The 27,448-nt window shown below is 40.1% G+C and overlaps 1 protein-coding gene and 1 long non-coding RNA gene across 3 annotated transcripts in view; one reads left to right on the top strand and one right to left on the bottom strand.

Annotated features, from left to right (window-relative positions):
- Window positions 1-8,213, top strand: part of MFAP3L (microfibril associated protein 3 like) — a 38,685-nt gene extending 30,472 nt beyond the window's left edge. The window contains exon 3 of the mRNA XM_045799435.2: window positions 2,356-8,213. Within this exon, the coding sequence (XP_045655391.1) occupies window positions 2,356-3,287 (932 nt within the window). The 3' untranslated portion in view covers window positions 3,288-8,213. The remainder of the gene's footprint in view (window positions 1-2,355) is intronic.
- LOC123793159 (uncharacterized) overlaps window positions 2,456-27,448 on the bottom strand; it is a 215,740-nt gene continuing 190,747 nt past the window's right edge. For both annotated transcript variants that reach the window (XR_015726527.1, XR_015726528.1), the window contains one exon: window positions 2,456-2,591. This is a non-coding gene — a long non-coding RNA (uncharacterized LOC123793159). The remainder of the gene's footprint in view (window positions 2,592-27,448) is intronic.

Below are 27,448 nucleotides of genomic sequence, written 5' to 3'. Positions count from 1 at the left end.
TGTAGTCTGTGTGTGTGTGTGTGTGTGTGTGTGTGTGTGTGTGTGTGTGTGTGTGTGTTGGCTACCATCGTGTGTGTTGCCTTGTGACCCATAACAATTACAATACAATTATCACTGAAATTACTACGTAGGTATGAGAATAAAGCTGTTTATGGTGCCATCAGATGCCTGCCTTCTTAGTTTAGTGTTCTTGTCTGCTTTTCTTCTCCTACACCCAGCTTCCGACTACTTTGAAGGTAATTCCTCCATAAAAGCAGTGGTCATGGGTGGTTCGGAGGTGACAGTTTGACCCTAACCATTCCCCATACAAATAACCTCACCTCACCTTCTTCCATCCTATTCACTGGTATATTTTCCAACAAAAGAAGGAAGGTAAATTTGAGGAACTACTACAAGTATAGTCTGTAATTCTCTGGACCCAAATACCTTGCATATCCACAATAAGCTTTCAATCAACTAGAGCTTTTTTTTCCTGTGCCTGCTGTCGTCCACTTTTATGAAACAAGTAAATGTTAAGAAAGTAAATGAATAATTTCCCTTGCCTCGGATCATTTCCATATTTGGATAGATCTCCGGCCGAAGTATCAGAATCCATGTTCAGGGAACAAAGGGGTGGAAGGTTTGCCCCAGCCCAATCTGAACAAGAGGTTTCACAGACTGAGTGCTTAGGTTTGTCTGTGAAGACACAGTCACAAGAAACTAAAATTCACTAGATTTTCCAAACCAGTGTTTTCTACTCTTGGGGAAAATACAGTGGCTGAATTGTTAGAAAAGGGTTACTCAGGGACACCAGGAACCACTCTCCACAGATGTTCTTTCAGAAAGCAAAGTAATAGGACAGCATCGACGAGAGGCATCCTGCCAGATTCAGCATGGCTAGCAGGGAAGAGGAACCATAGGCCCTCAGAAGGTACTACACTGCTCTGTCTAGCTTTCTTAAGAATGTTCCTTGGAGCACAAGATCCTGGAAAAAAGAAGGCCCTCTGTTGCCTCATTCCATAGTCCCTTGAGACCACAGTCACTTAGGTGCTCACAAGTTTAAAAAAAGGTGGGAGGGGAACATGTTGCTTGTTGCTTTTGGAAAATATCAGACTTTTAAATAGAATGAAAAGTCACTGCCAGAAGAGGAAGAAACAAGAAAAAAAATACAAGTCAATAATAGGTACTTAAAAGGGAAACTACATGTTAAATTACCCCATGTCGCAGGAGAGGTTCCCCCAGTTGGCTTAGGGAACTGAAGTGCTTTTATGGAGAAATATCTGCCTGCCTGCTCCTTGGAACTCTCGTGGGGTCTGATCTGGACCCTCCTTTCTCTGTAGGACAATATAGGGAGGTAGCAGGATTTCAGAAAGGCTCAGACCCAAGACCTGGAAGCCAAACGTCTTATCATGTTTCCCAGGGGTCTTCTGATATGTGGGTACACAGGCAGACTAAGAATCAATCCCAACTAAAGAGTTTCTCTTGATTCAGAACCTCATTGCCAGGGCAACACTAGATCCTTTCCAGGCCAGAGAAGGAAATAAGAATTGCATTTATCAACATGCATTCTCCATTATGTGAGGCTTCTTTTCAACTTGATGGGTCTATAATTTATTTGCAAGGCTAAAACAAATGGATAGTAATTCATAGCCAGCCTCTGAATGTTCACATTGTTAGCTTGTAACTTCTAAGTACTATAAACAATTCATTGTAAATTCTCCAAATTAATGACATGTTACGTTTTAATTAACTGAGGTCATACAAGGATAACTCCAACCTCAAATATGAGAAGCCCAGGTAAACAATTATAATTTAATTGACTTACTCCAGATTTTATGTTGATCCTAAAATACTTTATATTCTGAGAAGCATTAAACTCCCCAATGAACATATATGCAACAGAGTCATGCTCACAGGCAGGTTAGAAAACCAGATGGTATGTGTACGGAATTCTTTAACAAGAGCACAAGATTTTCCAGATGGTTTATTTTTCCTATTTTTCACAAGGCTGTGGAACTACATAGTACAGTTTTGGGGTTAAGGGTATAGCCTTTTGAGCTTGAGTTCATCTGCTAGCTCTACTCCTTCCAAACTGGTGACCTTGGGAAGGTGGTCTAATCTAACTGTGCCTTAGTTTCTTCATCCTGTGAAATGGAGCTAGTATTAGTACCTACCTCACAGAGTTGTTGTGAAGATGAAATGAGTTAGTACGTGTCACTGTCCGGCACACAGTAAATGTCCACTGTCATTATCTTTCGTAGTAGTAGAAGCAGTGGTAGCAGTAGTAAGAGATGTTCTTAGGAACATGAGAGTTTGTAGACACTTTGATGGGACCCATATGTCCTTGGTTGAATTCTCCACTCTTCCTTCCAACAGGAAAATGGCAGATGCACGACAGCGGCCTCCTGAACATCACCAAGGTGTCTTTTTCAGACCGAGGTAAATACACATGTGTTGCTTCTAACGTCCATGGCACTGTGAACAACACGGTGACCCTGAGAGTCATCTTTACCTCTGGAGACATGGGCGTCTACTACATGGTCGTCTGCCTTGTGGCCTTCACCGTCGTCATGATCCTCAACATCACCCGCCTGTGCATGATGAGCAGCCACCTGAAGAAGACCGAGAAGGCCATCAACGAGTTCTTTCGGACAGAAGGTGCAGAGAAGCTGCAAAAGGCATTTGAGATTGCCAAGCGGATCCCCATCATCACCTCAGCCAAAACTCTAGAGCTTGCCAAAGTCACCCAGTTCAAAACCATGGAGTTTGCCCGCTATATTGAAGAGCTTGCCAGGAGTGTGCCTCTGCCTCCCCTCATTATGAACTGTAGGACTATCATGGAGGAAATCATGGAAGTGGTTGGCCTTGAGGAGCAGGGGCAGAATTTTGTGCGGCATACTCCAGAAGGCCAGGAGGCCTCAGACAGGGATGAGGTTTACACGATCCCAAACTCCCTGAAGAGAAGTGACTCGCCCACCGCGGACTCGGATGCCTCGTCGCTGCACGAGCAGCCCCAGCAAATTGCCATCAAGGTGTCTGTGCACCCGCAGTCCAAAAAAGATCATGTGGATGACCCCGAGGGTGTACAATTCGAAGTCAAAGATGAAGAGGAGACAGAACCGTCCGCTGAACATTCCCCAGAAACTGCAGAGCCTTCTACAGATATAACATCCACGGAGCTGACATCTGAAGAGCCGACGCCTGTTGAGGTATTAGATAGAGTCCTGCCACCAGGTCACCTGGAAACCACAGAGCCAGAGGTGGCGCATGACAGAAACACCTGCATTATTTATGAAAGCCATGTCTAATATCGACTATGAAAAGCTATGCATATCAAGAAAATCAGGGGCTGCTCCTTGTAGTGCAGATGTAGTACGCACTTGCCGCTAAGCCTTACCAGGAGACTCTCATCCCTTAGGTAGGAGTGATGCCATTTTCAAAGGGGAAACACCTGAGTGCAGTTTATTATGTGACTGGAATTTCCCCAGTAGAAAAGGATGTGAGAAACATCAGGGTGCAGAATTGATAATACTGGACAGAAGGCGTCTGTCCACGTGATAAGAATTTTAGAGGCTCTTCTCTGCCAAATACCTTAATGGGTGATGCCCTTTTGGCAAAGAGAATATTACTGTAAGATATTCTGAGCTCAAGAGCCCTGTCCAATGCACACTGCATTGCTTTTCCTTTAAAAAAAAAATTATAGGTCTGCTACAATAGCAAATGCACGTACATGGGTTTGTTGCACTTTCTTCTCAGTTTTTAATTCCTGTCACTGTTCCTTTATAATGGAGTGGTTGTTGTTGTTATAGTAATACTAATTGCCCTTTCCCATTTAGTCCTCTTAGCCACTTTGTCCTTATTTTCCCCTGAAACACGTACCTCAGAGGCTTTGGTATCAGTCGCTAGTACCAGGGCTGATTTCTACAAGTCAGTTGTAATGTTCCAGAGTAGTTACTAGGCTCATTATTTTTGTCACTTCCCGGGCCTCTTTTCATACATCACTTTTGTTTGTTTGTTTGTTTGTTTGTTTCCAGTGAAGCTGCTATTGTGAAACTGAGAAAACCTTTGCCCAGGAATAGCACTTTAATAGCCAAATAAAAATGTGTTTACCTGTCCAATTCTGAGAGCCTTTTGGTGAGCTCAAGTGAAGTATGGAGGGAGATTGTAAAAGGTTGAATATATCCATATTACCTGTGAAAACTGCTCTTTCTATGGTTAAGTAACATCATCCTACAAACAAAAACTGATTCTTATCTGGAAAATGCAATGCTTCCAAAGACAGAGGCATTGATGAATCCCTGAGCCAGTTGTAGAGTACTGGCTTCCAGAAGGGCTTGCAGGGACATATGCCATTGGGTGACTCAAACACTGGATTTGGGGCAGCAAAAGAAAGATCTGTGAAGCTGTGTAGCCAGGTCCACTTCTGTGAACCACAGAGCTAAGTCGTTGGTCTTGAAGGGGAGAGTGAAAAGTTAGAACAATAGCATAGGGAACTGTGTCATCAAATTTCATGCCAGATTGTGGAATTATTTTTGTCTCACAAGAAAGCAGTTATATGTGAAACTGAATGATGTTATGGAAAGAAGTAGTCAGTCTATGCAAAGGCCAGCACCTTACCTGACCGTGCCAATAACAAGCTGCCTGGCTTTGGGCAGGTCTGGGTCTCAGTTTCCTTACCTGTCAGAAGAGGCAGACCAGATGGGCTCTGAGCACCATCTAAATGGTCTCACTCTCTCACAGAACCAAACCAATATCATCATGCTTGCTCTCTTTCCAGTTACTTAAGAGATTTTCACTTTCCTCTCTGGGTTCAGCTCACATTGTTTACGCTGCATGACTTACTCAAAGAGGATCGATTTCAAATAATCAGCATTTTAAGCAAGTTGTGGATCTTCTCTCCCAAAACATCATTAGGACCACTTCTGTAGTTGAAATTTAATCGTGATGAGATGAATGGTATTTCATTTTCACTTAGAAGCAGGGGAAGTAACCTTAAGGTTGTTTTAAGGTCATGGCCACATCAAGTAATACGTCATGACGAGGTTACACAGGCATCGTTGGTACTGAGAGAGCAGACCCGGATGTTTAGTCCTCACTCTGTGACTATGTGGATAAGTGACCTTGGACAACTCCCTTCCCCTCTCTAGGGTTTAATCTTTTTCATCTGTAGAATATGGGGGTTGTGCTTGATTAGACACAGGATCCCTTCTAGCTCAGACATTTATTGCTTTCTAGAAAGTCTGTAATCTCCCAAGATGGTAGGTATGGTTCCCACTGCAAGAGACAAAACAACATTGGGAGCAAAAATGGATACAGGAGAAGGTTGCTTTTGTGTTCCAGATTTAACAAAAAATGTGTCTGTCTCTGCAGCCTGAGGGTGGTGGGTTTGGTTTTAGGGGTGGCCTGACAGGCTTCTTTATTCATAGTGGAATAAATTGTGGAAGGCAATCTGATAAGACATGGAGTTTGGTCAGACATCACTTGGCCAGGAATGAACTGCTGGCATCTAGTTACAAAATGTCTTGGGTGGTCATGGGAAGCAACTAGTAGTCCAGCAGTCAGGAGAAACCATGACTCCCAATGGGCTCTCTGGACTAGGATTTTATGTATTTGGGTTGCAGAACAACTTTATCTCCAACTCTCAGAATATAAATATTGTCTACTTGATAGCAAGTGGAGGTCAGCAAATTGTCAGTATGGATCTGTATGCCCAAAACGGTAACAGAGATTTAAGCTCATTTTGTGATACTGTGTGAACTTTTCCCCATTCTGTTCAGTTCTCATTCCACCCAAACCCATGTGCAGATTTCCACATGGAAATTACAGGAGAAGGCATCAATTCTAAGAGACATTGATTAGGAATTAAAAATGTAAAATCAGCAGATTTTTTGTGAAGCAGGAGCAGAAATGTGTGACCAAAGAATGTTCCAGATTGGTTTTAGCTTCTTAAGACTGGGGAGATTATTATAGAGATTTTCCAAACTTTCCCCTTCTGAGGCATCAAAAAGCTCTTGATATATAATTATAGCCAACCTGAAAGGAAGTTGGCTTACAATGGAGATTTCTCCTTCCAGAAATTCTGCGCTCTTCCTATCCATCTTACAGCTTCTTTATGAAATGAGAAAGGCTCTCCTTCTAGAATACAAAATGCAGAAAGACCTTGTGATTTTCAGCTGATTTTTCAAGGATAAACTGTTCAGCTTCATAGAAATGCATAGAAGTATGGCTATAGGTGTGTGTGCTTGTGTGCACGCGTGCACATCAGGCTCATTTGGGAGGTTTTAAAAGCTTAACACTAAATCCCAAGCCATGTCCTTTGGGTCTTATGTAGTCATTCTCAATATCAAACAGTTTCTGGGTTCTGCGACATATCTCTAACAACTTTTTTTCTTGAAATTCTGACAATGATTCAGATATGTGTGCATATTTAATTCACTTAGATTGACCTGTAAATGTGGACGGTATTTATTCTAAATGGAAAAAAAAACCAATTTTATACTGAAAATCTATGTAATTTATAATGGTTTTGTTTTATATATTATATTTTCATATCTTTAGGGCACATCTACTGTTCTCATCTTTTTGTATATCATACTCGGCAAAAAGAAATACTAATACTTGACTAAAATCTCTAGGAACCAAATGTGACATATAACGTATAGAAATTGCTCTAAAAATATCTGAATGTTCTCACCCATCCCAAGCATTATTGTGCCATTACATCCGGAATGATTTGTCTCAGATGCTTGTGAGCATTCCTTTTTTTTTTTTTTCCAAAAGTAAGGCTAAAAGGCCCCACATCCCACACAACGGATTCTGGAATCCCCTTCCTTCCTTTACCTTTTTTATTGTTTGTTTCATTTTTAACTGTAGAGGTCTGTGTTGTTTACGTTTCCCTTTGAAGGGCGAGGTGAGATAAGAAAGCAATTTGACGAAAAGACTGAATTGAACTATGGCTATGTAAATTATTTAATGGACTGATGACATGTTTGAAGTCTAATGCTCAGATTGTTATTTATCGGTGATCTAGTATCTGCTCAACTCTTCAGCACACGAAGAAAATGTAAGGCACAAAGAGTATTTGCATGTTGTGAACAGGCACCCTCTCAGTGTAGTGCAGCCAACACAAATCAGCTTAACTATAGAAACAGCCATCCCGGCCACTGGAGACATGGTTTTAGAAAGGCAAATCAGACACCTTTTATTCACAGATTGAAATACAGTGTTGTATCTGTGCTAAAACTCCTTTAATGGCGGACCCTATGGTTGTTTTAACAGGGGATTCCCTCTCAGTGTTTCATTTGGGAAGAAAATGGGACATTTAACTTATCTTTCAGATCCTCTATTTTATACTCAGCACAGTCCAGTTACTATTCTGTACCTATCTTCACAGATCCTTTTGACATTCCCTTAATATTATAATCCCTGTTTCTGTTTTTCTTTTTTAAACTAATTTACTGGTACTCTTTCAACCTACCAAATCTCATTGTATATTCGCACACATATTTTGAGTACCTGATACCTTCAAGACACTAGTCATTTTTACATTCACCTATTCATTTAAAAATCCCTCAGCAGATAACAAAGTTCATTTTCCTAATGACTTTTTTAGGGTTTCTACAGTGATTAATCAGGTTTGGATTAAACAAATCATGGTGGGGAAAAAAATCAAAACATAATTGCTTAACATGTTTTCCAAAGGACTGAGTGTGTGTCTGTTATACAAGAAAGTATCATCTGAGGGTGATAACGATCTTTGAGATTTTTTAGAGATACCAATTTCAAGGGAGCTAATACTTAGAATACCACAATTAAAACTGAATCTGTTAGAGAATGTAAAAATAGAAAACGAATAGTTCTAAGAATATTCTGGCATAAATTGATTTTATTTAACCAGTAATAAAAGCCTTCAAATGTATCTGTCAGACACCATAAAGCTGCTTACAGTGAGTTAGGGTCAAAGAAGATGCTTGCTTGCATTTATGTTTGGCTTGCTATATCTCTAGTTCTGGATGTCCTTTGTTAAAATTGGAATATAAGATGAAAAACTTTATCTGGGCAGAAATGTCAAGCTGTTGATTTTGTGAACTATAAATGTTCATTTTTTAAAAATAATTTAAAGATATAAACAAAGAACTTTTACGTTGATGTTATAGTAGCAAAACAGAAAAAACATGTGCTCCATCCTGTATTTTGATTGTTGCTTTAATAAAGGATTTGCGCAGGTGTGTGGATTATGTGTCATGTCCCACCTGAAGGGCATTTGATTGTGGCCTGATTTACTCTTTCCAGTGGTAAGACATCTGTCCCCAATTCTTTTCCTTACCTTTCGCATCCATGACATATCTTGGGAGAAAAAAAGGAAAAATAAAATAATTCTTATGTAAATCTACACAATTTATCCAAATTCAGAAACCTTAACTCCATCCTAACAAACTATATAGCAGTGTGTTTTTATCTGTATCAAGGAATCATTTGTAACATGTAACATCAAGCATTCTGTAGAGAATCCAAAAAGGCCAGGAAACACATACTCAGAACATTCCACAGAAGGTATGAGTAATAGATCTGCCTAGACACCACCTAGACAACAACCAAACAACAGATTCTGGAATCTCCTTCCTTCCAACAACCAAATCCAGGCCAAATCTGAGAACATGCTAAGGAGGTTCCTTTGACAATCACTAAGCTTCAAAAGCTGAATCCCTCTCAAATAAGATGAGATGTGGGACATGTAAGCAAAACAAGAAAGGGGACTACCAAATGGGAAAGCAAGACAAAAAGGGCAGAAAGGCAGTAATTTACTGTAGATTAAAGAGGCAAATAAAATAGCTGAGTTATCCAATAAACTATGCATATAACTAACCATCCCCAGGTTCTCCCAAGCAAAAAAAGAAAAAAAAAACCAAAAGCAGTCTAAGAAAACTATGCTGGCATTCATGGAAAAATTAACAATTTTGTCATCATGAAAGAGAAAAAGTAGGAAAGTTTTGTGCTAACCAGGTAATTTTGACTGGCATGTATTTTCAGACCCAGAGCAAAGAGTTGTTCGATTTTTTGCAGGTTTTGGAATGCCATAGACCTTAATCAAAGGAGCTAGGTAAGGATTAATGTCAATCTGAGTGATTTTCAAATAAGCATATAGTCACCGACTGGGAAAATAAATGTGAAGTTATCTCATTTACATATCTTTTTTCCCAATGTGCCTACAAATAGTCATTCAGATTGGCTTGAAAATCTCTGATAAATGGGGAGCTCATTACCTCCTGCGGTAGCATATTCCACTGTGGTTGGTTTTGAGTGCTGAGTCATAAATTGTTAAAGTGGTACCACACTGGTCCTTGAGCTACCTGAAGCTGAAGGTGTGAGTTAGTCTTGCCACAATAAAATTGCCTTTTTATTGTTGACACAAAACTAAAATTGTAAATGTATTCATGTAAAAGATAGGATTACAAAAATTGGGGGTGCTCTTGATGCTGCTACATTAATTAACATGCCATGTGGCAAACACCCTTTTGAGTGAATGGTTTCTGCCAATGGGTGGTAGAGGCAGAAGTCAGGTGAATCAGGTGCTCCCCCTCCCAGCCCCTGAGATGTTCTAAGGCGGCAGTTCGCTAAATAAAGGATGGTTCAGCAGCCAGAAGAAAGAAGTGAATCAAGCAGCAGATTAATTGCCTCAGTATATTAGTATACTTTTGAAGGACTATTAGAACTGACTACTGAGAGAAGTGTATGTATGTGTTAGGTGGCCTACTGAGGTATTTTTAAATCGCAATTGAATTAGAGCTGGCCCCAACTGCATTTATGCTATTAGGTAAAATAAAAATACCAAGGGTAAAATAACAACTTGGCTAAGCTATTAAATAACTAATGAGTAGGCTAATAATATGAAGATTGATAAAGCAATATGAATTTTTCAAAAAACAAATTTCTCACTACCAGTGGAGTGGGTTTCCTTACAATTACTCACGTTTTAAAGTCCATTATGGAATAGGAGTCCCAGTGAACGATGCAGAAAAGTCAGTTGCACATAGAACTCTAACAACATTAGGGGACTTTTTGTTCAGTGCAAATTCTGTACAGCACCTACTTCCTGAAACTTTTCATGATTCACAGGAAGCTGATGTGTACTGGAGACCTCTGAAGTGTTCGGTGCCTCTGGTTTTAAGTCTGATTGACTACTGTGTCTGCTAGGGCTGCACTTCTTTCAACTAGGCAAATGGTGAGGTAAACAAAGTTGTTCCAAAGCTGTAAGAAGCTTCCTAATTCTAACCATCAAGGGAAAAAAATGACAAGTGTGTGTGAAGTGGTACAACTCTCTGTCCACGCCGTACAGAGCTCCCCCCAATGTCGGATGATGTTTCCCACTCGTCCCCGCTAGCATTACCTCAGCTGTTCTGCCAGAGGACCAAGGTATGATGTGTGAAGTAAAACGCTTGATTACAGAATAGTCTCTATGAAAAAAATTCATCTACCACATAATAGACACTTCATCGGTTTAACATAAAAGCAGCAAATTTTAATGCTGGTTATGTTTGAAATTATTTTAAAACTGAAACATTACAAAAATTATGACTTGGCATCATCTTTGTAGAAATGTCTTCATCTAAAGAAGAAGAAATTTGAAAGTGTTAAGACCTTAGAAATTGCTGATGATTTAAATACATTCTGTTTGTAGGGGAGGGAAATAACAGCTGATGTAGAGCATCTGTGATCATTAAAATTTTTAATGTGCAGAATGTAACTTTCCTAATTTTTTGGTCATCACAGTAATTACTGTGATTAATAAATTTCTGAAACCCTGCCAGATCATGAAAAAAATTTAACCCCCCAATTAAAAATATATATGTGCTATTCTTGTATCATGTTAACTATTTTGTTACTTTATCTCATTCCACAATGAGCTTTATATGATTGAGTTAAATATATTGCACTTTCTGTGAGTTCTTTGAAATTGGAAATTGCTTTGTTTCATACAAGCTCACTAACTCTCAGTAGCAAGACTACTTTATTAATCAAACATCTTAGTCCCAATCATTTTGAGTCAATGAGAGACATTTACAGTATGATTAAAAAAGCAGAACAGCTGGATGATCTATAAATGCTTTTCTTTATCTGAAGCTAAAAATGGAAGGCTTTCTGCTATAACACAAGAATAAGACATTATAATGCTTTGCTTACATACAGACCAAACGTTTGTGTCCACCTAACATTCTATGTTGAAATCCTAATCCCCACTGTGATGGTATTTGGAGGTGGGGCCTTTGATAGGGGATTAAGTCATGAAGGATGAAGCCCTCATGAATGGGATTAGTGCCCTTATAAAAAAGATCCCACACAACTCCCTCACCCCTTCTGCCATGTGAGGACGCAGCAAGAGTTGGGCTCCCAACAGACCCTGAGTTTCCACTCCCTTGATCTTGTACTTCCAGTCTTCAGGATTAAAAAATAAATCTTTGTTGTTTAAGCCACCCAGTCCATGGTCTTTTTGTTGTAGCAGCCTACAAGGACTAAGACAGGATGAATAGTGTAAAACAATGTAGGAACACATAAAGCATGCAACTTATTTCCTCCAAGTCCTTATATATGGATTTAGATGGCCTTTTTAAACATATTTTTAACACTTCGATATAAAAATCAATACAAATATAGAATTATGAACCTTCAATTATTTTTCTTTATTAAACATATACATTCACCAGGATAGGAAAATTATAGTCATGATTGTCCTCTTCGTATGAGATCTAAAGAGGATGGCTATGCCTTATGACACCAAATTTAGATTCAATCCTTTACCTAAACAAAAATTGTCTCCAATTGGTAGCAAAAATATATATGTACCTATTGTTTGTGAACATGTGTGTTTGCTTCTGTGTTGCATGTACAAATTTTATCTTCCTAAATACTCTGAGCCTAGAACATTAAACATTTTAATTAGAGCTTATTTTGAGATAACTGTAGATTCACTTGCAGTTGTAAGAAATAATACGGAGAGGGGCGCCTGGGTGGCACAGCGGTTGAGCGTCTGCGTTCGGCTCAGGGCGTGATCCCGGTGTTATGGGATTGAGCCCCACATTGGGCTCCTCTGCTATGAGCCTGCTTCTTCCTCTCCCACTCCCCCTGCTTGTGTTCCCTCTCTCGCTGGCTGTCTCTATCTCTGTCAAATAAATAAATAAATAAATAAATAAATAAATAAATAAATAAATAAAATCTTAAAAAAAAATAATACGGAGAGATCCCAGGTACCCTTTACCCAGGGCTCCTTAATGGTAACATTTCACAAAACTACAGTACATTATCACAATTAGGGTATCAACACTGATACAATTCCCAGTCTTAATCAGATTTTCCCAGGTTTACATGTACTCATTTGGATGTGTATATTTTATGTATCTGCCACCAACCATTCCATCACCACAAGGATCCCTTGTGTGGCTCTCTTACAACTACATCTACCCCCACCCCACCCCAGAACACATTGATTGTAAATCAGTAAACTCAATTAGATAACTAAAATGTGTCTGGGGAACAAATTGTAAGAAGTGTGTTTTTCCATGTTCAAATTTATCAATTTCTTGATATCTGGTTTCCTGTCCCTTTTGAAGGACTTACATGAAGGACTTACAGAGAGGTGGTTTCTGAAACACAAAGAATGGACAGTCATATATTTGAAATTCTAGAAAACTCTTTAGAAGTAAGGGGATCTGAAGTAGCAATAGGTCACAGTGTGTTGGTGGGGGAACTCTTGGACATCCCATCCACACCCTACACTGTTCCTGTAGCCAAAAGACACTGAACATTGAACAAAGGCATGATTTTTATATGTCTTTGCAAGTCTCAAGGGAAGAAAAAGTAGTCCCTCCAGTATCTAAAATGTCCAGTACTCCAGAAATTCCAAAACTAAGGGTGATAGCAACTCACGAGTAAAGATTCAAGCAACCTCTGTGATACTGGTGGTCTTGTTAGCCTTGTATTCTTTTCTCTTAGATAAGACAGGACTTAGAATTTAAATGCCCAGCTCCTAGGCCATAATGAGATATTGATTCTGATGTTACATTAAGCATCAAGGGCTTTAGTAAAACCCCAGTAATGCTAGTTACCATCTCAAGTATTGAAATCAAAACAACTGGCCACACTGTTAAAGGAAAAGATCCTCTGCCCACCGAACTCAAGGGAACGTGCAGGAGGCAGATTCCTAAGCAGAGTCACTTGAGTCTTAAAAAGTCCTTATTCAAAGCCACTGAAATGGAATCATGAAAAATTCATTCCTTCAGAGTAACATTTTCTCTTATTACACAAATACCCTAGGCTTGTAATCACTTTTAGCCTCTGTCAGGCATCATGAATACAGAGTAGGAATTGGTTTAACCCTATAATTCTACCTAACAACCAGCTGAGATCTGAGCACTTAGGGGGCGAGGAGCGTTGAAAGGGTAGAGAAGAATGATGTTGACTTCCAGAATGGCAGACCTAGATAGAGGTCCAGAGCAGCCAAAATGCTGAATGCTGACCTCTTGGAAGTATGAGAGGAGTTGCCTAAGGGAAGTATGAGAAAACTAAAAATAACTAAAAATAAGTATGAGAAAAATAAAAATTTCACACCGTTCCCCAGGACGAGCCATGCCCAGATAGATGATCAGTGAATTTTTAAAATATGGCAAATAGTATATGTACTAGCTTATACAAATTGGTCATTAAAATCATGGAAAATAATACTCATCTAATTTCTAGTTAAACAAAAAAATCCCTTAGTTTTAATCCTTGTTCTCTCCTCAATGACACAAATCTCGGTGCTTAAAGCATTTTGTTCTAAGCTAATCAGCAGTGTCCTGTTATAAAAAATCAAGTTATTAAATCATTTCTAAGAAAATATTCCCAGTGATAGTGGAGGGCAGACTTTCAGCTGAGTAGCAACATTAAACCATCTTTAAAATACTTGTTTATTTTGAGTGTGATACATTAATTAGGATGCTTTATTTCAATCACATTCAAAAACGATCTTTACAATTGCCAGTTCAATAACACTACTGTTCTGTATTTTCCACTTAAAGCCCAGGATTAAACACAAAATCTACACACCATACTCTAACCATAATGCTCAATTTTATCCTGTTCTACCTGAATTTTGCTCTGTTTTCTCTTACAAAATTGTTTCTAGTCATTTATCACGGTGGTATGTAACATTTCTTGTCTTTTTTTCTTTTTTCTTTTTTTTTTCCCCAGAGTAGTTAGATAAAGCAGGGTAAAAACCCTTACGGCTTTTCTTTGGTCTCCCCTCTGTAACAATACATACCCTTCCTCCATCTTACAGGTGGATTAGCTTAATAGATGCTCCTGTGTTCCAAAAAAGCAAAATAGTAATTTTCCCAAGACCTTACGAGATTCTTCAGCCTGTGAGCGCTATACAAACAGGAATCACGCCCATATCGCCATAGTGCCAGTGCTTCCTATAGAATCTTGAGGATGACTGGCCTTTAGTAAATGTCAATTAAATAAAACTCATATGTCCTCTAGCCAATTAGGATTTATTAGGATTGGATTGAATGTCCTCATTTATAGGGCCCAGTGAAGGGTAAAAAGTACATTTTGAAGAACCTCTTTGAACCTAAAACCATACTTATACAGACTCCACTGTTCTCAGGACAGTTTTGCTGGATAGATTTCTTTTTTTGTGAACAGAATAGAGCTGTAAATTTCTTCCCATGTTCTCTTCTTTCACACTTTAACCTACTATTTAAAAGGGCTGTTTAAAAGTCTTTGGTCCACTCTCGTGGTGTCATGGTGAGACAATTTTCTCCAATTAAAAATCTGCAGCAAATCCAAGAGAAATGAACTGTGACATTGAAATTACTTCTATGCCATCACATGTCATGTTCTCTGCAAGAACTTTATAGTCACTGGAAGGAGCAGAATCAAACCATGTCCCTTCTGCAGTGCAAATATTGGCAGAGACAATCCATGCTTCCCAACAGGTTAATACATTACCTGTTCAGATGGCCCTGGTTTTGTTCTAGGTTTCTTTTACCTCAAAAGGACCAAAACAAAATTTAGTGAATCCAGTTCCTAGAGCTTGTGCTACCTCCTCCTTAAATCTTCACCAAGGCAGACTAGCTCCGATGGAAAAATAATCCCCAAACAGCTGATGAGTTTAAATTTACCTTACCTAAATGATAAGGTGTTTGTCTTCCCTGATTTGCTTTCAAGGTACAAACAGGGCAGCATGGCACATGGACCTCATTGTAGGAGCAAGAAAATGGGGCACATTAGGTGAGGGGATTATTTCAAGATTGAGAAGGCAGACAGTATAGACATAGCCAGCACAATATATCAACTGATATATATATTGACTCCGAAATCCCGAGCCTGTACATTCTGGTGTTGCTCACATGCATTTCGCTTTACACAAATGCCAGAGTGTCTACATGAAGAGCCACCGTTGGACCACACCACTCATGGGGAGGCCTTCTGCAGCTTGCTGCTGCTTCATTTTCTCAAGGACTCACCACTGTCTCCCTCCCTCCTCCTCTTTCCCCAGAGAAATCCAGTTTCTCCTTATCTTTTTATGCCCCTTCATCTTGGTCTTTTTATACAGCAGGTTGGACCAGTTATCCAGCTCTGGCCTCAGCCCCAGTGGGTAATGAACACTTTTGTTTTCCTCCTGTCTTGAAGTTAGCCAGCTGCTTCACAGGTAGCCTGGTGCTCAAATTTACACAGACAACTTCTGAATAAACTCCAAGAGATATTGGCATTTACTCATATTCCTGCCTTAATTATCTCTGGTCCCTACACCCATTCTTGGTCACCATATGTCTCCACTAAGACAAAAGTCCAAACATGAATTGCTTTCAGTGCTGTGGGTTAACTCTTCCTCCATATTTTACAAAGGCCTTTGAAAGATAAGCTGCATATTTTCTTAATTCCACCACTCTTTCCAAACTTCGTAACTGATTAGGCTCAATTTATCTCCGCTCGCCTGACTCCACCTTACTGTCCTGATCCCTGGACCTCACAAACTCATTCTCATTCTCTCCTTCTTGAGCCTACTCTCCACTGACCCACACCCTGAACATCATTAACGACTTAGAACATTATCATCATTGTTCATCCTTGTTCTCTGGGACACTGCGCAAACTTGTCTTAGAGGCCTCGCGTTATTAGGCCCTGAACTGCTTCCCTATGTGATAAACTGCTTGTGTACCTATGTGCCCCACATCCCCCATCACACCTGCATGTGTGTTCATGGGCACACACACACGCATACGTACAACCCAGCACCCTGCTGGCCATTAGAGGCAAGCAAGGAAGAAAAAGAAGTGCTAACAGGGATGTGAGCCATTCTGGTCATTCTCAGAAACAGTAAATATAGATCATCAAAAGGATAGGTCTTAGAATGGCAGAACCACATCACAGTACAATACACATGTGATCTTGCAACAGTGGGACCGATAACTGCAACCATGAAAATCTACGTATTCCCTCTCACATCTTCCCTGACGCCCCATCCAGACAGAAACACACTTACAACCAAATAAGCCAGTTCTTTGTCCTGGTTCTAATACTACCCTCCATCCTGGAGTTTAATAACATTCTAGAGGCAGTAGTGAAGGCGGAATTCACAGCCAGATTCCAAACTTGTTTCTGCTAGAGTCCATTTGCGGCCACTCTTCACGCTCCCCTGAATGGCCTAGTTCCATAATCGCTGCTGCATGAATGTGAGAAAGTTCTGGGATCCCAGAGTGCTCCACTGACCTGGCATCTGGCAGGGTGGCTCAGCTGCTGCCTTCTTATGTAACATCAGTCTGCCCAATCTCACTGTAAATCCTCTTTTCTAGCATTTGCAGAGTCACGAGAGGCTGGACCCTTGGTATTATTTAATGACAGAGTAGAAATCCTTTTGAACCTTCTTTGTAAATCACTTCTCTCTACCTATTTTCTCTGAGCTCCACTTGACCTCTTTATCACCACTTGATAAAGGAACTGTCAGATACAGCTACGGATTGAAGGTGGGCCCAGTTGTTTTTTACTTTTATGAGAATATTGTACAAATAAAATCTTAATTGTTCTTGCTAAATACTCAGGAATTTAATTTTACCAATTATCAAGTGATTTCTTTGTAATCTGTCCTTAAACTAAGTAAGTCAGAACAAATCCTACTGTGGTATTGGGTTACATTATCTTCTTATCCAATAAGCAATACTGGAAATGAATGGAGTGCATTTACCATATAGTTTCTCTGATCTGATAACCTCTAGGTCTACTTGTTTTACACTGTGTATTAAATTTAAGCTAAACAGCAGGAAAAAATTGAGGGAGAGAAAATGTGGAGAATTATCCTAAATATTTCTCAGAATTCCCCCCATGCATGGGTACGCATTGCATTGTTTTTCTACAGGCCAGCAGATTAGAGATTCCAGAAGCTCAATAGAATCTCCCTTGTGTTAATTGTTAACTAGGTAATTATGCATCTCATCATGATACCTACAAGTGAAATGCAGTACACTAACCTTGATAAGCAAAAAGTCTGCTTAGGGAAGAACTAGGAACTTTTTTTTTAAATTTTACTTTATTTGTCAGAGAGACAGAGCACAAGCAGGGAGAGCAGCAGGCAGAGGGAGAGGGAGAAGCAGACATCCGGCTGAGCAGGAAGCCTGATGTGGGGGCTTGATCCCAGCACCCTGGGATCATGACCCGAGTTGAAGGCAGATGTTTAACTGACTGAGCCACCCAGGTGCCCCCATTTTTTTTTAAATAAAAGTATCCTTCATCTTGATATTGATGCATATGACTCTTGACTCACTGAAAAGTGGTGTTTTCCAGTAAAACAAAACAACTACCTTTTTGTAAAATTCAAGTAATAATCTTCAGATGAAAGACCAAAAAGTACTCATAAATTTGGAGAATAGTGCTAAAGCATATGTGTTATTCAAACTCTCTTCCAGATTAAGAATATTTCTGAAATAAAAAACTAAGTTATCTATCCTGTTTGTAGTTAATATAATTCTGAATTCATTGCTCTTTTTTTTTTTAAAGATTTTATTTATTTATTTGACAGAGAGAGAGAGAGACAGCCAGCGAGAGAGGGAACACAAGCAGGGGGAGAGGGAGAGGAAGAAGCAGGCTCCAGTGGAGGAGCCTGATGTGGGGCTCAATCCCAGAGCGCTGGGATCACGCCCTGAGCTGAAGGCAGATGCTTAACGACTGAGCCACCCAGGCGCCCCTGAATTCATTGCTCTTAAAGAATTCTCCCTCATGTGGTCCATTACTGACCGTCTGAACCAAATAATTTCCCTTTTTTCCAAAATTTTATTACATTTTAATTGATCAGATGGTGATATGAAAAGGATTAAACAGGAAACTGGTCACTCTTTAGTAATTCAACTCTATTTATTGGGTATTTGTTACAATCAAGGAAACACCAGGCTCCAAGATGAACACAAAAATGAACAAGATCTGGTTCCTGTCCTCAAGAACTTTACCTTTTTAGAAAGGATATAAGATATATAATAAATAATTATAATAGATGGTTAAAAAGTAATAAATACCTTCATTAATAGAGAGATGAAATCCCAGTAAAATCCAAAGGATGAAGAGCATAATAGTTTTGACTGGGAGAAATCAAGAGATCTTTATAAAGAAAAAGGTAGTTTCTTTTTTTTTTTTTAAAGATTTTATTTATTTATTTGACAGAGACAGAGACAGCCAGCGAGAGAGGGAACACAAGCAGGGGGAGTGGGAGAGGAAGAAGCAGGCTCATAGCGGAGGAGCCTGATGTGGGGCTCGAACCCAGAACGCTGGGATCACGCCCTGAGCCGAAGGCAGACGCTTAACCGCTGCGCTACCCAGGCGCCCCAGAAAAAGGTAGTTTCAGATAACCTGTGACGGGAAGTTAGGATTTGAACAGATGAAGATAAGAAACTCAATGTGAGATGAGGGGTCAAGTCAATAAAGGGCAATAAAGGACCTTGTCTTAGACTAGAACACAGAATGTGAAGAGGACAGCGGTGACAAGGAAAGTTGAGAGGTCAGTTGGAACCAGCTCTTTGGACCTTGAATGCCAGCATGTAGAGCTCAAACTTTATTCTTGGGCAATGTGGACACACTAGGGAGAAAGTAAGCATGACAGATCTCTGCTTTAGAAAGAAGAATGAGGGGTGCCTGGGTGGCTCAGTGAGTTGAGCCTCTGGCTCTGGATTTTGGCTCAGGTCATGATCTCAGGTTGGTGGGATCAAGTCCCGCATCGGGCTCTGCTTTCAGCATGGAGTCTGAGAGAGAGATTCTCTCTCTCCCTCTCTCTTGGCCCTTCCCCTGCTCCCCCACTTTCTCTCTAAATACATAAACAATATTAAAAAAAAAAAAAGAAAGAAGAATAGAGAGAACATGGAGACTCTGCAAAGCAGTTCAGAAGGCTTTTGATGAACTAAGTTAGTGGCAATGAGAGTAGAGCACATGGAAGAGATATAAGAGTATTTCTAAGACGGCATTTATTGAGGGCTTGGCAACAGATTGTTTCTGGGGTAAGAGAGTAGGAGGAGCCAAAAATAAACTGGAAATTTTAAGTCTGGATGACTAAGAGAATTATAGTGTCATTAGCAGAAATAGCGGGAGAACATAAAGAAAATAGAACATTTGGAACAATTATGATTATTAATATCATTTTAAAAAGTCCTTTTAGTACCTCGAAATTGACATATATGAGCATATAAACATGCAATTTGGCAGAAATGTTTTCTCTCAGTACATTTGGAATTACTAAATATCTTCTTGTCCTTGGACTGCTAGAGTAGGTAGTTAGTTAGACACAAGCTAGGGGCAAAAGCAGTGATAAACAGCTGACACATTAGAAGACCGGAGGCACAACATTCTGACTTTGTGGCTTCCAAGACCCCTCAAGGTCCTGGCCTTGTGGCTCCCAAGACCCTGGGGGCTAACAGACCAAGAGGCACAGGTACAGAGCCTGTGCTCTCCTCTTCCACCTCTGCCCCTGGGTAACCCCTAGACTCATTATAATGCATTTGTATTGTGATTTGAGCTCCTACTCCCCTGAGGGAAGACTGCCATGACGTTCCCGTACAAATCTTGTAGGGTCAAAAACTCCCCCTCCCGACCTCTGGGAGGAGTCCCGCAAGAGATTGGAAGCAGCCTCCATTAGAGACCACCCCTGTCCATGACCCAAGATCCTGCTCACATAAAAAGAAAAGACCCCTGTAGCCTCAGGGCAGTTGCCACCCCTGGGCCTGGCTGCTCTCCCTTCCTGAGAGTGTACTGTCCTTAATAAACTGCTTTGTTTTTGCCACCTTCTTCTGGCTGTCTTTATCTGAGCATAAATCTTTTGTGGGGAATTCAAGAACCAAGACCTCCATTCACACAACACAATCTCTCCCACCAGTAACAGGACTCCCTCACACAGTAGGACTTTAATAGCCTGCTGTGATATGAGAATATGCAATGGCATTTTTGTATATTGAAAATAAAATACAAATAACACTGAATTTTCTAGCACTTAAAAATAGAATCAATAATTTGTCTTCTGTTGAAAATAAAGACTCATCATATTTAGTATCTTGACCTATTAATTCCTAGGAAGTCTTATTGTTGTTCAAAAGTCCCCCAACCAACGAAGAGAGGGGAATTATAAAAACATGTTGAGCAAACAACCAGAAGTGAAATGGCTCAGTTAGGATGCTTTTGGCTGCCCTAGGAGAAAACCCAACTCCAAATGATTTAAACAGCATTAGGATTTTTTTTTTTTAATCTCACATAACAAGAACTCTGGAGAGTTTCCCAGATTGATTAAATCATCAGCATAATTGAGTACTAAGATTTCTCCAGGCTTCAACAGTCCCATTTTCTCCTTAGTCCTTCGGCTGGGTTCCCTCATGATTATCCAGGTAGCAAAAGCAACTGCAGATATGGTCTCTTCATACTTGCCTTTTGGAAACGGAAAATAAGAAAGGAGCATTTCTTCTTATTCCTGTTATTTTGTTTTATTTAAAGGAAGGAAAATCTTTCTCATAAGTGCACCCAGCAGACTTTCTCTCACATCTGATTTCTGGCACGGAGTGAAATGCCCATCCTTAAATCAGTCACCAGCCTACAGCAACCATAATATATACCCTGTGATAGGGCCAACCTCCCCCTAAAATCCACAACTATTAAGAGGGGTGAGCAAAATCGGGGTTCTATTAAAAAGGAAGACAATACAGATGAATGGTACTTGGGTGACAACCAGTGGTATTTGCTGTAATCTCAATGGCAGAAGAGAGAAAGAGGAGGAAGGAAGGGGGAAAGAAAGAAAGAGAATAATCAACTTGAGAATGGATTCAGAGGGTGGATTTTTTTTTTAACACTTTATATCAGTGAATTCAGAAATTGAGAACAATCTGCCCTTATTTTCTGTCACTCTTTCAGGGGACTTTCGTAGCCATAGAAACTAGAACTGATTGGAATAAAGTTCTTGGCCTCTCCAGCCACAGCCAGCGTTTGGAAGGGAATTCAAAGTCACCGGAGAGCTAGTGTTGATTCTTGGGAGAATGTGAGAGCGAACCCTCTTCAGGCTGCCAAACTGGCACGGGATACTGTGGCCACTCTGCAAATGAACAGTACACAATAAACAAGCCAAAGGAAAGAGCTTCAAGTTCTAAATGCCCTCTTGAGAGAAGAGAGAAGGCAGTTCCTAGGAACAGCAAGCAAACACTGTCAGAAAAGTGGAATCATTGATTTCTATCATAAATGACTAATGATAATTATGGTGTGGTTTAGAATAGAAATACAAGTTCTGCAGCCCATAGAACTACCGGCCCTATCTCCCGTGATGTTCCTGTTACCCTCGTTTGATAAAAGCATCCCGACAAATTAGACTGTCTCGAGTTTGTTTAAATCCGTCCATCTCAAATTCATGAAAGTATTTACCCATGAATCCAATTTTCATTTCCATTTGTGGTGCCTCCGGGAATTTTCTTACTTGATTAGGGATGGCTGATACATGTCTGAGGTTTGGATAAGATAAATTCTGCTAACACAGCTGAGTTCTTGGTATCTTCATGTCAATGCACATGGTACTTTGAGTCTGTCAGTTTGATAGATTTGTGCATTTGCCATCTCTAGGCAATATGAAAACCTTGCAAAGTTCATGCTCATGTATCTAAACCCAAGTAACCGCACACCTATCCTTACCAGCAAGTTAACAGATGCAAGACACCTATAACTTACCAGCAAGTTATCAACTCACTGGGTCATATACAAACACTACCAGAGCCAAGTGATCAAGGACACCCTGGCCTGTTTGTTGGCTGTACTGTTCTCCATTCTCCTCTATTCATGTTCTTTTAAAACAATATAAAGAATATATATTAATACACCAAAATCAAATATGATACCATGGAATAATGGTGACAATTATGACAGTAATCATTCATTTACCAAATGTTATTAAATGCCTGCTAATGTATATGCTAGGTACCATTCTGGGTGTTGGAAGCACAGCAGTGAACAAGGCAAAGTCCTAGCTCTTATGTTATTTATTTATTTATTTATTTTGCTAAGGCAAAAAAATAATAATAATGCGGGGTAAAGAGAAAATGAAGTGTAGGTGGGGATAGATCCCTGGTCCAAATGTAGTGGTCTTTATGTGAAGGCCTCAATAATAGGGTAATATCAGAGCAGAACGCTGAGGAAATAGACAGAGCAAGCCAAAGTGGTATCTGAACAAGGAATTTCTAGGTAGGGGGAGGAATGAGTACAAAATGCCTAGAGAGAAGAGCACCCGATGTGTTCCAGGAGCAGCAAGGATCCAGTGTGAGCTAGTGATGGGGAGCAGCAGGAGGTAAGACAGGGAGGAAGAGGCACATTTCCCAGTCCCTGGTCAGCAATTTAAAGATCTGTGACTTTAATTTGAGATGGGATACCACAGGAGGACTTGGGTCACGGTAATGATAGGATCCACGGAATCTGCAAAATGAGAAAGTTCAGTACTAACTTAAAGTCCCAGGATCCAAATGAAATTGTGTGGTGTAATGACCCTAAAGTCATGCCTTCAGTAGAGCAAAGCACCTCCTTTCCAACCTTGGTTCTTTCTCACCGCTCTTTGGTGGTACAGAGCCTGTGCTCTTGGCAGAGTCTGGCAGAAAGCAGCTTGTTCTGCCATCTCCACTCTGGCGTTGGCAGCTCAGGCTGTGGTGGTCTTCTGCCATTCCCCTAGGCAGCTTACTATCTAAACCCCTTCTTGTGCTTGAAGAATCCTCCACCTCATGAGACAGAGGGTGGTAGCTCTCACTCTAGAAGCTTAAAATGCCCAATACTTTACCAGCTTCCTTGCAGCTAGGACATGGCTCCACAAAGAAGACATAGCATATTTAGAGGTCTAGTAGGAAGGTCATGGCCTGTGGAAGCAGGGGCCATGCACTTGGCATCCTTCCTTCCTCTAGGCCCAGCAGTGGCAGAGTTTTTGTCATACCACTCGTGCTAGCCCAGGTGATCGTAATGGTACGAGATGGAGTGTCTATACCCAATCTGAGGTAGTGCATTGTTCTGGTTATGTATTGCTGCACGAAAAACCACTCCTACAACTATTTGACTATATGCACACTATCAAATACCCAATACAGTATTGCTAACTATAGACACCATCTCCAGGACCTATTTATTTTGTAACTGGAAGTTTGTACCTTTTGTCCACCTTCGCCCTTATATCCCCCAATCCTGGCAACCACCAATTTGTTCTTTATTTCTACAATTTTTTAATAGATTCCATATATATGTATCCCTGCCTGATTTATTTCACTTAGCATAATGCTTTTAAGGTTCATCCATGTTGTCACAAATGGCAGGATTTCCTTCTTTATTATGGCTGAATAATATGCTACTTCTCACATTTCTCCTCCTCCTTCCCCTCCCCTCCTCCTCCTTCTTCTTCTCCTTTTTTTTTTTTTTTTGGAAAGCTTTCTATTTTTTGGTGGTTTAAAACAACAGAAATTTATTTCTTCTTTCACAGTTCTAGAGGCCAGAAGTCTGAAATCAACTGCAAAACAGTCCGGCAGTTTCTACACTTACCACATGACTAGTAATTCCACTCCAAGTATAACTCAGTAGAAATGAAAACAAATATCCACATAACAATTTGTATACAAAATGTTTAAAAATGCATAGAAACCAGTGTCTGTTCTTTCACATTTCTGGGGGCCAGAAGTCTGAAGTCAATTTCACTGGATCAAAATCAAGGTGTCAGCACGGCCAGGCTCCTCTGGAACTTCTAGAGGAGAATCCGTTCCTTATACCTTTCAGCTTCTGGAGGCTAATGGCATTCCTTGGCTTCTGGTGCATCAGTCCAATCTTGGTCTCAATGTCTTCTGTATCAAATCTCCCTCTGTCTCTTTATTTTTTTAAAGTTATTATTTTAGTCACCCGGTGCTCATCACAAGGGCACTCCTTAATCCCCATCACCTATTTCACCCATCCCCCCCACCCCCGCTCTGGTAACCACCAGTTTGTTCTCTATAGTTTAGAGTCTGTTTCTTGTGGGACTTCATCAAGATAAAAAGCTTCTGCACAGCCAAGGAAACAGTCAAAAAAACTAAGAGGCAGCCCACAGAATGGGAGAATATATTTGCAAATGATACTACAGATAAAAGACTGGTATCCAAGATCTACAAAGAACCCCTCAAACTCAATACACGAGAAACAAATAAACAAATCATAAAATGGGCAGAAGATATGAACAGACACTTTTCCAATGATGACATACAAATGGCTAACAGACACATGAAAAAATGTTCAAAATCATTAGCCATCAGGGAAATTCAAATCAAAACCACACTGAGGGGCGCCTGGGTGGCACAGCGGTTAAGCGTCTGCCTTTGGCTCAGGGCGTGATCCCGGCGATATGGGATCGAGCCCCACGTCAGGCTCTTCTGCTATGAGCCTGCTTCTTTCTCTCCCACTCCCCCTGCTTGTGTTCCCTCTCTCGCTGGCTGTCTCTATCTCTGTCAAATAAATAAATAAAATCTTTAAAAAAAAAACACAAAAAAACAAAAAACCACACTGAGATACCACCTTACGCCAGTTAGAATGGCAAAAATTGACAAGGCAAGAAACAACAATTGTTGGAGAGGATGTGGAGAAAGGGGATCCCTCCTACATTGTTGGTGGGAATGCAAGTTGGTACAGCCACTCTGGAAAACAGTGTGGAGGTCCCTTAAAAAGTTAAAAATTGAGCTACCCTATGATCCAGCCATTGCACTACTGGGTGTTTACCCCAAAGATACAGACGTAGTGAAGAGAAGGGCCATATGCACCCCAATGTTCATAGCAGCAATGTCCACAATAGCTAAATCATGGAAGGAGCCGAGATGCCCTTCAACAGATGACTGGATTAAGAAGTTGTGGTCCATATATACAATGGAATATTACTCAGCTATCAGAAAGAATGAGTTCTCAACATTTGCTACAACATGGACGGCACTGGAGGAGATAATGCTAAGTGAAATAAGTCAAGCAGAGAAAGACAACTATCATATGATTTCTCTCATCTATGGAACATAAGAACTAGGATGATCGGTAGGGGAAGAAAGGGATAAAGAAAGGGGGGGTAATCAGAAGGGGGAATGAAACATGAGAGACTATGGACTATGAGAAACAAACTGAGGACCTCAGAGGGGAGGGGGGTGGGGGAATGGGATAGACTGGTGATGAGTAGTAAGGAGGGCACGTATTGCATGGTGCACTGGGTGTTATACAGAGCTAATGAATCATTGAGCCTTACATCGGAAACCGGGGATGTACTGTATGGTGACTAACATAATATAATAAAAAATCATTAAAAAAAGAAAAAGAAGTTGTGGTCCATATATACAATGGAATATTACTCAGCTATCAAAAAGAACGATTTCTCAACATTTGCTGCAACACGGACGGCACTGGAGGAGATAATGCTAAGTGAAATAAGTCAAGCAGAGAAAGACAATTATCATGTGGTTTCTCTCATCTATGGAACATAAGAACTAGGAAGATCGGTAGGAGAAGAAAGAGATAAAGAAAGGGGGGTAATCAGAAGGGGGAATGAAGCATGAGAGACTATGAACTCTGAGAAACAAACTGAGGGCTTCAGAGGGGAGGGGGGTGGGGGAATGGGATAGGCTGGTGATGGGTAGTAAGGAGGGCACGTATTGCATGGTGCACTGGGTGTTATACGCAAGTAATGAATCGTGGAACTTTACATCAAAAACCAGGGATGTACTGTATGGTGACTAACATAATATAATAAAATATTATTATAATTTAAAAAAATGAAAAAAAAAGAGTCTGTTTCTTGGTTTGCCTTCCTCTCTCTCACTTCCCCCCTTCACTTATTTCTTTAGTTCCTTAAATTCCACATATGAGTGAAATCAAGGTATTTCTCTTTCTCTGACTGACTCATTTCAATTAGCATAAAGCTCTCTAGTTCCATCCATGTCATTGCAAATGGCAAGATTTCATTCTTTTTTTATGGCTGAGTAAATATTCAAATATATATATTTTCTTTATCCATTCATCTGTTGATGGACACTTGGGCTGCTTCAGTATCTTGGCTATTGTAAATAATGCTGCTATAAACATAGGGGTGCATGCATCCCTTTGAATTAATTAGTGTTTTGTATTCTTTTGGTAAATACCTAGTAGTGCAATTTTAACGGGGGGTGCAGAGGGAGAGGAAGAGAGAGAAACTTAAGCAGACTCCACACCCAGCGCAGAGCCCCATGTGGGGCTTGATATTACAACCTTGAGATCATGACCTGAGCTGAAATCAAGAGTCGGGTGCTTAACTGACTGAGCCACCCAAGTGCCCTATTTTGAATTTTTTGAGGAACCTCCATACTGTTTTCCATAGTAGCTATACCAGATTGCATTCCCACCAAGAGTGCAAGAGTGGTCCCCTTTCACCATATTCTCGCTAATACCTGTTGTTTCTTGTGCTGTTGATTTTAGACATACTGACAGGTGTGATGTGATATCTCATTATTTGTATTTCCCTTATGGTGAGTGATGATGAGCATCTTTTCATGTGCCTGTTGGCCATCTGTATGTCTTATTTGGAGAAATGTCTATTCATGCCTTCTGCCCATTTTAGATTATTCATTATGGGGGTGTTGAGTTTTATAAGTTCTTTGTATATTTTGGATACTAACCCTTTATTGGACATGCCATTTGCAATTGTCTTCTCCAACATTCTCTGTAGGTTGCCTTTTAGTTTTAATTTTGTTGATTGGTTCCTTCACTGTGCAGAAGGGTTTTTTTTTTTTTAAGAAACTTTTTATTTTGATGTCACCCCAATAGTTTATTTTTGCTTTTGTTTCCCTTGCCTCAGGAGACATATCTAGAAAGAAGCCACTACAGCCACTGTCAAAGAAATTACAGCCTGTGCTCTCTTCCAGGATTTTTATGGTTTTAGGTCTCACATTTAGGTCTTTAATCCACTCTGAATTTATTTTTGTGTATT

Source organism: Ursus americanus, chromosome 13 (assembly GCF_024610735.1).
Source record: "Ursus americanus isolate L20-20 chromosome 13, mUrsAme1.1.p, whole genome shotgun sequence".
NCBI lineage: Eukaryota > Metazoa > Chordata > Mammalia > Carnivora > Ursidae > Ursus > Ursus americanus.
This window is presented reverse-complemented; position numbering and strand designations above follow the sequence as displayed.